The following is a 10,698-nucleotide window of genomic DNA, read 5'->3' as shown; positions in this document are numbered from 1 at the left end:
GGTCCTTTTTGAGTGACTGGGGGCGTGGCTGGGGGCGCGGTTAGGGCGGGGACCGGGGAGGGGCTTCTGGGGGGCGGGCTCAGGGGCGGAGCGACGTGACGGCATGGTGACGTCATGCCGAGGGGTGTGGCGTGGTGGGGCTGCACTGTGCGGTTTCTGACGGCAGGTGGCGCTGTGAGTACGTTGCGCCGCGGTCGCCACTAGGGGGAGGTGTGATTGCAGTGTGTGCTGTGTGCCGGCAGGTGGCGCAGTATGTGTGGTGAGCGGTGTTCGTCGGCAGGGGGCTGGGTAGGGTTGCTATGGGGTACTGGTAGCTGGGGAAGCAGGGTGGGTAGCCTATATAGGGTATATATAAAAAGAAGAAAAACTATATGTCCGGTGCAGCAGTAGAAAATTTCAGGCTCCCGGGGAGTAAATAATTTTCTTTAATGATTTAAAGGTTTTTTTTGTTTTTTTACTCCCAGGGAGCCTGAAAGTTTCTACTGCTGCTTTCTTATTCTAAAGCTAAAAGGGAAGACAGAGAGGAAAAGAAAGAGATGAGGATCAGAGAATATGAGGAGAGGGACAGAGAGAGAAAGATGAGAGAACTGAGAGACAGAGAAATGAGAGAGATGAAGAGAGAGGGAGAACTGAAAGAGAGGGAAAGGAGAGGGAAGCGAGACACAGAGACAGACCTGAGAGAGAAATGAGAGGGACACAGAGAGAAATGAAGGAGAGAGGAATGAGAGGGAGAGAGAGGAATGAGAGAGTGAACTGAAAGACAGAGAGACCTGAGAGACAGAAATGAGGGACGCAGAGAGAAATGAGAGAGACAAAGAGAAAGACGAGGGAGAAATGAGAGTGACACAGAGAGACATGAGAGAGAACTGAGACAGAGAGAGAGAGAACTGAGAGAGAAAAATGAGAGACAGAGAGAAATGAAAGAGTGAGATGAGAGGGACAGAGAGCAAAATGAGAGAGGGACAGAGAAATTATATATCAGAGAGAGAGATGGAGAGAAATGAGACAAAGAGAGAGAGGGATGGGGGAAGTGGCATCGAGAAAGGGGAAAATAAATAGAAATGAGAGATGGAAATGAAAGAAGACAGAAAAGGAAATTAAAGACAGAGAGAACAAAATGACAGCAATAGGGAGAAAAAAAAATGGAGTCAGAGAAATATAGAAATAGAGGGAGAGAAACAGAGAAAAAGAAATAGGGTTGAAAGCAAATGGGGAAAATAGCATTGCAGAATGACAGAGTTAGAAACGGTGACAAACGGGAGCACGGCTAGAGATGGACATAAACAAAGTTAGAAACTGAAGAGTAAAGTGAAGAATAGACTGAAGAGTAACAAGAGAGGCTAAGCAAGAAATACAGGGAAAACAAACACTAAAACACACCAAATAACCACAAGAGGCAAATGGGGCGGGGGGAGATGGGCAAAGGGTATGGGGGTTAGGGCTGATTCAACTTTATTGATTTAGAATTTTATTTACACTTCACCAAAACACATGTAAGCAACAGGTCCAAATGCAAGGAGAGATACAATATACAAATGAACACACATAGAAGTCCAACTTATAGACAGGGCAATACATCAAAATGCAGCAGCAAATGCAAATACAGAACAATACAAGGTAGCACAAGCCAAATACATATAAACACAATAAAACCATTTTTCCATTTCTGAAAAATTGATTACACTTTCTTCTATTGCTACAGAAAGCTCAAAACAAAAACAGCCAACTATGCTCAGCCACTGTACACACCACCTTCACATTACACACCAACTCACCGTCACTCTCGCCACAGCTCCTTCCCAACCCTCTGGCCATCATCTCTCCTCAGGAACGTTGTTCCCGGGAGCTTCCAAAAAAAATCCTCCTGCCTGACGAAAACCCCGGTCCCGGGACGGTCCGTGCCCAAACTTTGGCGATGAACGTCGCCTCGCAGACCGGCCGGGACCGAGGAAAAAAAAACCCAGCCGGGGGGAAAAAAAAAAAAACCCCCCGGCTGGGGATTTTTTATTCTAAATTTAAAAATGAGTTGAAAAACCTGAAAGGCAAAGGTCATATACGCAAGGTTAAAACCTGTCAACACACACACACACCTTCTCCAGTTGCCACACCGACCCACCCTGGCTCAGATCTAGACCGCGCTGCTAACCCCTGGCTCTCGCCACACACTCGTGCCGCTCCTCGGGAACGTGGTTCCCGGGAGCCTCCGCAAAATCCTCCTGCCTGACGAAAACCCCGGTCCCGGGAGGGTCCGTGCCCAGACTTTGGCGATGAACCTCGCCTCGCAGACCGGCCGGGACCGAGGAAAAAAAAACCCAGCCGGGGGGAAAAAAAAAAAAAACCCCCCGGCTGGGGATTTTTTATTCTAAATTTAAAAATGAGTTGAAAAACCTGAAAGGCAAAGGTCAAACATGCAAGGTTAAAAACAGTCAGCGCTCACACACACACATACATACACCCACCCCCCGCCTTCAGCTTCCGCACAAACCCACCCTGGCTCGCACCTCGACTGCCCTGCTAACCCCCTCCTATTGCCACGCATTCGTGCCGCTCCTCGGGAACGTGGTTCCCGGGAGCCTCCAAAAAAAAATCCTCCTGCCTGACGAAAACCCCGGTCCCGCGACGGTCCGCGCCCAAACTTTGGCGATGAACGTCGCCTCGCAGACCGGCCGGGACCGAGGAAAAAAAAACCCAGCCGGGGGGAAAAAAAAAAAAACCCCCCCGGCTGGGGATTTTTTATTCTAAATTTAAAAATGAGTTGAAAAACCTGAAAGGCAAAGGTCAAACATGCAAGGTTAAAAACAGTCAGCGCTCACACACACACATACATACATACACCCACCCCCCGCCTTCAGCTTCCGCACAAACCCACCCCGGCTCTCACCTCGACTGCTCTGCTAACCCCCGCCTATTGCCACGCATTCGTGCCGCTCCTCGGGAACGTGGTTCCCGGGAGCCTCCGAGAAATTCTCCTGCCTGACAAAAACCCCGGTCCCGCGACGGTCCGCGCCCAAACTTTGGCGATGAACCTCGCCTCGCAGACCGGCCGGGACCGAGGAAAAAAAAACCCAGCCGGGGGGAAAAAAAAAAAACCCCCCGGCTGGGGATTTTTTATTCTAAATTTAAAAATGAGTTGAAAAACCTGAAAGACAAAGGTCACACACACACAAGGTTAGAACCAGTCAGCACTCACACAGGCAAGCACACACAGACAGACACAATCACAGGCTCTCTCATATTCTTCAGCTTGCACACGGTACAACCCTTACTCGAAGCACCGCACTGAAGAACGTGCTTCAACGGCCTCTGGCTTCCGTTCCTTGATGTCAAATTGTAGACTCCGGGAAAATCTATAGCCTCGAGGACCTGTGAGACAACAAGAGGCGGTCAACGAGTGGCTATCTGACAGCTAGGAGGTCTCCTGACTCTGGGCCCGTAAAACCTTCTACCCAAAATCCCACGGAAGACAGATGAACTGTAAAGTTACATAACTGTTCTACCTAACTGTGACTACGTGCCAGGGCAGGGGAGCTCCGATCCTAGAGTGCCACAATGTAAGTAAAGTACAGACAATGTGAGCCAGCATAATTGCATACAATCTAAGCCAACACAGGTACATACAGGATAACTACACACAATGTAAACCAGCATAATTGCATACAATATAAGCGCACACAATGTAAACCAGCATCGTTACATACAGTATAAGTACATACAATATAAACCAGCATAACTGCATATATTATAAGTGCACACAATATAAGCCAACAGAAGTACATGCAATATAAGTACACACAATGTAAACCAGCATAATTGCATACAATATAAGCGCACACAATGTAAACCAGCATCGTTACATACAGTATAAGTACATACAATATGAGCCAGCATAATTGCATACAATATAAGCCAACACAGGTACATAGAGGATAAGTACAAACAATGTAAACCAGCATAACTGCATATAATATAAGCGCACACAGTATAAGCCACCATCGGTACAATATAAGTGATTTGAGATAACTCTCTGGAAGATTAATTCTTGAGCCCTCTACCCTTGGAGAAGATGGAACCTAGAGAACTAGTACAGTCACATGAGGGTGTAATACACTCCCTATGGAAGTCCAAGAGAATGGCACGGGAAAAAAGGCACTACCAAAGTTGAGAAGGAAGATGAATGAAAATATCTTGTGTACTTCTTCCTGGCTCAGAGAGTAAAAATGTAAAGATGCCGGAATAAGCGATATCCGGGGAGGAACGTGAGTAAAATGCGGCCGATATGATGCAGAATGATGCCAATAAAGCATCGAGATGTAACAAAGGCCTACAGCACAGAAGACAATGGACACGGACAATAACACAGACACGGACGACATAACACAGACACGGACGACATAACACAGACACGGGTGGAAACCGCCTGGCAGTTTCACCTTATGGACCCAAGATTCCTAGCACAAGATGAGCCACAGGCCGATGATGCCAAAGGAAAGAAAGCCCTATGACAACACATGATGATGAAACGTAACTCCTTAAAAGAAGGTAGTGGCAAAGCAGTTAGGAGGATGCTCAAAAGGCTCAGTACGCCTAGAGAAGGAAGCGAAGACTGCTGGGTGACCGTGGCTATAGCTCCGGGCCTGAAGGCGAGCTCCTCGGAGGAAAGATCCACGACGACGCTGAGAGTCGAAGAAGGCTGACGACGCAAAGTTCACAGAGAAACGTTCAAAGAGAATGCAGAGATGGATCGGAACTACCCTGCCCGCCAAAGGCGCTGCTGAGGCTGAGGACAAGCCCTATCCCTTTACTTCCTAAGAGCCCCATCCCCCTACAGACCTCTCCGCTAAGCTAACGTTAAACTGCCTCCTGTGATAGCAAAGGTTTTTCCCCTTCTCCCGACTACTCGCCCCAACACTTAGCTTTTGGAAGATGAGCGAACAAAATCCATCGTCGGTTGGATGTGGACATCGAGACGTGTGCTTTGGTGCAGCCGTTTCCAAACTTCGCCTACAAGCCTCCTCACGGTACCTAAGAGAAAAGAGAAAAGGTGACTATTGCCCTCAAAATGAGTAATCCCCGGGACTCCTCCACACCACTGTCCCAGCTCACCTCAAATCTTGATTTGACTCCAGAGGCTGGCACGAAGATACCTGCAAAAAGAAAAGGTACACGCTTAGCGTGCTGCTACGGAACACTCACCCACGAGTCATCCTGCCTAAACACCGACTCACCCGCTTGCCTCTCTTCCTTGGCACACCTAGGGCAGTGACAGCACCTGTAAGGAAACCAAGCAAAAAAGGATGCTAAGATACTGGGAAAACACAACCTCCCTGATCTGACAAGTATGCCAAACCTATACCTAAAGCTTGCACCCACCTGGCATTGGGCATCCTTGGCCGGGAGAAGTTGCAAGTGGACCACCTAACAAAAAAACAGTGGATGCTTAGAGTTGCACCAGAAATTGAGGCCTCAGCAATAACAAATGCTGGCATCTTTTGATCACTGCTCACCTTGCCCTCCTCAACTTGACTGCTGCTCTCTGGCATAACTTCCTAAAAAAGAAACAAAAAAAAAGGCAATGAACAGTGCTGCAGAGACACCATTTACACTTCCCCAGCAGACACAAACGATGACTGACCTGCTCAGGGGAATCCTTCTGCACCTGAAGGAAAGTTAAGGCAAAAGTCAAAGGGCTGCAAGATAACTTTACAGCTCCAAACAGCTTGTGTCAATCTAGGAATACCACCTAGAGTCCAACTACAGCCCACGCTACAAATCTCAAGTCCCCGGGACTGGTCCTATCGCACCAGGCTACGCAGCGGGGCAGAGCAGCTCCGGCACAGATATGTGCAGACACCCGTGACACAGGACGGGACGTGACAAACAATGGGGGACACAACAGGGACAGAAATCTCTTGGCAAGAAGAATGACTGCAAGGACCAAAAGAATGCAATATGAGATGACCGAGGAGAGAGCGATGGCGAGCTGATGAAGCTCAGAGAACCCTGGAGGAAGAAGGTGCTAACTGAATGATATATTCCAAGAACTGCAAAGATGGATGCCTGTGAATCCTACGGTCAGAATCCTCTACCAGTCCTCACATTCTTACGAGTCCTCATCTGCCACAATGGATCCTTGCGGGGCGCAGCTGTCCATACAGCTCAGAACAAGACCTGAAAAGACATCTGACCGGATGCTTCTAAAGAGAGATGCGATTCTGATGCCTGTCTGAGCTCCCGAGTCAAAAGTTCTATGGCATCGGTGCCAGGCCAAGGAACGCAGAGATCACAGATGCTAAGAATGATGCGTGGGTTTCTGATAGGCCCCTCAAAGGGCTAAGGAAAAAGGCATGAGATACCCAAACACACAGAATGCACAACAGACAAGTGACACGAGACACACCGGGACTGCTCTGCCCTGCGCACCTCAGCACTGTGATCAAAAGTGACACTTTCCCATTCAGTGGCCTAAGGGGCCGCTTCTTCCACATCCCCGTCTCCAAAGCGGACTCAAAAACTCCTCCCGGTGAGTCCCGAACCAGCACCCCACTTTCATCTCCTCTCTGGGTCACAGCCCTCTACTTATCTCAGACATCTGGGGATGCCAATCCATGTCTGGTGTGAAGGAAGGCAGCCTCCCTAGCTGGGAAGTTCCTGCTGTCACTGGGCCGTTGTCTCTTAGACGGCTACATTAAAGAAAACAGAGCATCAATGCATGATCTGGGCAGCACGTCGGCCAAAACCTAACAATTCTGCTGCTCACCGTTCTCCAGAGAATGCCCAGCTCCTCAGGCCACATGCTTTTGCTGCGCTCGGAGGCCACACCGTCGTTGCAGGGTATGCCTGGGTTAAGAGGAGACGAGGTGATATGGCATTGCTGAAATCTGAGCAGACCCTCCCTTCTCCTCCCTGCTTCCCCGACTCACCACAACTCCATGGCTGTTGCCAAAGGCGACCCAGATGACACCTTTAAGTAAAAAAGGCAAAGGCTTCATCACAGAGTCCTGTAAGACTCCCAGAAGGCTCACAAGAGCAGCAAACCCGGTCCATTGGCCGGTGCGTGATGGGAGCTTTGCATACTCAGAGTCAATTGCCTAAAGGACACAAACGAGAATGGAGGCTTAGAGCTGCAACAGAAAGAGAGACCTGAGCACTAACAAAGGCTTCATTCCACTGGACACTGCTCACCTTGCCCTCTTCAACCTGACTGCTGATATCTGGCTTTACTTCCTAAAAATAAAAACAAAGAACAGTGCTGTAACAGAGTCACCATTTACACTTCAACTGCAGACACAAACCATGACTGACCTGCTCAGGGGAACCCCCTAATCCAGGATGGGATGCTCTGCCATGGATTTTATCCTGCTGCATCTGAAAGAAAGTTAAGACAAGTCAAAGGGCTGCAGGAGAACTTCACAGCTCCAAACATCCTGTGTCAATCTAGGAATACCATCTAGAGCCTGACTACACCCCACCTTACAAATTTCAAGTCCCCGGGACTGGTCCTATCGCACCAGGCTACGCAGCGGGGCAGAGCAGGTCCGGCACAAATATGTGCACCCATCTGTGACACAGGACGGGACGTGACAAACAATGGGGACATAACAGGGACAGAAATCTCTTGGCAAGAAGAATGACTGCAAGGACCAAAAGAATGCAAAATGAGATGACCAAGTCGAGAGTGATGGTGAGCTGATGAGGCTCAGAGAACCCTGGAGGAAGAAGATGCTAACTGAATGATGTATTCCAAGAAACTGCAACGATGAATGTCCGAGAATCTTGCGGTCAGAATCCTCTACCAGTCCTCACATTCTTACAACTCCTAATCTGCCGCAATGGATCCTTGCGGGGCGCAGCTGTCCATACGGCTCAGAACAAGACCTGAAAAGACATCTGACCGGATGCTTCTAAAAAGAGTGGCAGTTCTGATGCCTGTCTGAGCTCCCGAGTCAAAAGTTCTATGGCATCGGTGCCAGGCCAAGGAACACAGAGATCACAGATGCTAAGAATGATGCGTGGGTTTCTGACAGGCCCCTCAAAGGGCTAAGGAAAAAGACCTGTGACATGGGATACCCAAACAACACATAATGCACGACGGACAAGTGACACGAGACACACCGGGACTGCTCTGCCCTGAGCACCTCAGCACTGTGATCAAAAGTGACACTTTCCCATTCAGTGGCCTAAGGGGCCGCTTCTTCCACATCCGTCTCCAAAGCAGACTCAAAAATCCCTCCCGGTGAGTCCCAGCCCAGCACCCCATTTTCATCCCCTCTGCAGGTCACAGCCCTCTACTCATCTCTCAGACAGGTGGGCATGCTAATCTGTGTCAGGTGCAAAAGAAAGCAGCCTCGCCATCTGAGCGGTCCCTGCTGGCACCGGGCTATCGTATCTTACTCTGCCAAGAGAAAGAAAACCAAACATCAGTGCACAAGCTTAGAAGCACATCGGCCAAAACCAAACAAGTCTGCTACTCACCACATTCTTAAGAATGCCCAGGACCTCGGGCCGCACGCTTTGGCCGTGCTCGGAGGCTGACGCCATTGTCGCAGAGTCTGCCTACATTAAGCAGAGACAACTTGATTTGGCATTGCTGAAACCTGAACGGACCCTCGCTCCTGCTCCCTACCTCCCCGACTCACCACAACTCCTTGGCCTGTCCTGATGGCTACCCAGATAGGACAGTGAAATAGAAAATTTAAAGGCTTCACCGCAGAGTCCTGTAATACTTCCACAAGGCCCACATGTGCAGGAAACCCGGTGCATGTGCTGGCTGGTGACAGGGGCTGGACATCTGCCGAGTCAATTACCTAAAGCAAACAAACGAGAATGGAGGCTTGGAGTTGCAACAGAAAGTGAGACTTGAGCAATAACAACTACTTCTGTACACTACTCAATGCTCACCTTGCCCACTCAGCCTTGACTGCTGCTCTCTGGCTTGACTGCCTAAAAATAAAGACAAAGAACAGTGCTGTAACATAGTCACCATTTATGCTTCCTCTGCAGATACAAACAGTGACTGACCTGCTCATGGGAACCCACAAGCCCGGGATGGGGCGCTCTGACAAGGATATAATGCATCAGCACCTGAAAGAAAGTTAGGATATACGTCAAAGGGCTGCAGGATACCTTCACAGCTCCAAACATCTTGTGTCAATCTAGGAATACCACCTAGAGTCCAACTACAGCCCACGCTACAAATCTCAAGTCCCCGGGACTGGTCCTATCGCACCAGGCTACGCAGCGGGGCAGAGCAGCTCCGGCACAGATATGTGCAGACACCCGTGACACAGGACGGGACGTGACAAACAATGGGGGACACAACAGGGACAGAAATCTCTTGGCAAGAAGAATGACTGCAAGGACCAAAAGAATGCAATATGAGATGACCGAGGAGAGAGCGATGGCGAGCTGATGAAGCTCAGAGAACCCTGGAGGAAGAAGGTGCTAACTGAATGATATATTCCAAGAACTGCAAAGATGGATGCCTGTGAATCCTACGGTCAGAATCCTCTACCAGTCCTCACATTCTTACGAGTCCTCATCTGCCACAATGGATCCTTGCGGGGCGCAGCTGTCCATACAGCTCAGAACAAGACCTGAAAAGACATCTGACCGGATGCTTCTAAAGAGAGATGCGATTCTGATGCCTGTCTGAGCTCCCGAGTCAAAAGTTCTATGGCATCGGTGCCAGGCCAAGGAACGCAGAGATCACAGATGCTAAGAATGATGCGTGGGTTTCTGATAGGCCCCTCAAAGGGCTAAGGTAAAACACATGAGACACCCAAACACACAGAATGCACAATAGACAAGTGACACGAGACGCACCGGGACTGCTCTGCCCTGTGCACCTCAGTGCTGTGATCACAAGTGAAACTTTCCCTTTCAGTGGCCTAAGGGGCACTTCCTGCACATCCCCATCTCCAAAGCGGACTCAGAAACCCCTCCGGTGAGTCCCAACCCAGCATCCCAGCTACATTAAAGAAAACCAAGCATCAATGCATGATCTGGGCAGCACGTCGGCCAAAACCAAACACGTCTGCTGCTCACCATTCTGCTGAGAATGCCCAGCTCCTCAGGCCACATGCTTTTGCTGCGCTCGGAGGCCACACCATCGTTGCAGGGTATGCCTGGGTTAAGAGGAGACGAGGTGATGTGGCTTAGCTGAAACCTGAGCGGACCCTCGCTCCTCCTCCCTGCTTCCCCAACTCACCGCAACTCCATGGCTGTTGCCAAAGGCGACCCGGATGACACCTTTAAGTAAAAAAGGCAAAGGCTTCATCACTAAGTGTTGTAAGACTCCCAGAGGGCTCACGAGAGCAGCAAACGCGGTCCATCAGCCAGTGTGTGACGGGAGCTGGACATACTCCGAGTGAATTGCCTAAAGCACACAAACGAGAATGGAGGCTTAGAGTTGCACCAGAAAGTGAGACTTGAGCAATAACTACTTCTGTACACTACTCAATGCTCACCTTGCCCACTCAGCCTCGACTGCTGCATCTGCCTTGACTTCCTAAAAATAAAGACAAAGAACAATGCTGTAATATAGTCACCATTTATGCTTCCTCTGCAGATACAAACAGTGACTGACCTGCTCAGGGGAACCCACGAGCCCGGGATGGGTTGCTCTGCCAAGGATATAATGCATCAGCACCTGAAAGAAAGTTAGGATATACATCAAAGGGCTGCAGGATAACTCAACAG

At 49.5% G+C, this 10,698-nt stretch overlaps 1 protein-coding gene across 1 annotated transcript; it reads right to left on the bottom strand.

Moving 5' to 3' along the window:
* Nucleotides 1-6,537: 6,537 nt before the first annotated feature.
* On the bottom strand, nucleotides 6,538-9,700 carry LOC119705644. Its single transcript, XM_038148287.1, has 8 exons — nucleotides 8,899-9,700; nucleotides 8,637-8,662; nucleotides 8,476-8,553; nucleotides 7,303-7,365; nucleotides 7,183-7,224; nucleotides 6,921-7,088; nucleotides 6,758-6,837; nucleotides 6,538-6,680 (listed from the first exon to the last, which is right to left on the bottom strand). Exons 1-8 carry the CDS (start codon nucleotides 8,981-8,983, stop codon nucleotides 6,563-6,565), a joined length of 660 nt encoding a protein of 219 aa, XP_038004215.1. The 5' UTR covers nucleotides 8,984-9,700; the 3' UTR covers nucleotides 6,538-6,562.
* Between the last annotated feature and the right edge of the window lie 998 nt (nucleotides 9,701-10,698).

Source organism: Motacilla alba, chromosome 11 (assembly GCF_015832195.1).
Source record: "Motacilla alba alba isolate MOTALB_02 chromosome 11, Motacilla_alba_V1.0_pri, whole genome shotgun sequence".
Classification (NCBI taxonomy): Eukaryota; Metazoa; Chordata; class Aves; order Passeriformes; family Motacillidae; genus Motacilla; species Motacilla alba.
The sequence above is the reverse complement of the archived record's forward strand: the minus strand, read 5'-3'. Positions and strand labels throughout refer to the sequence as shown.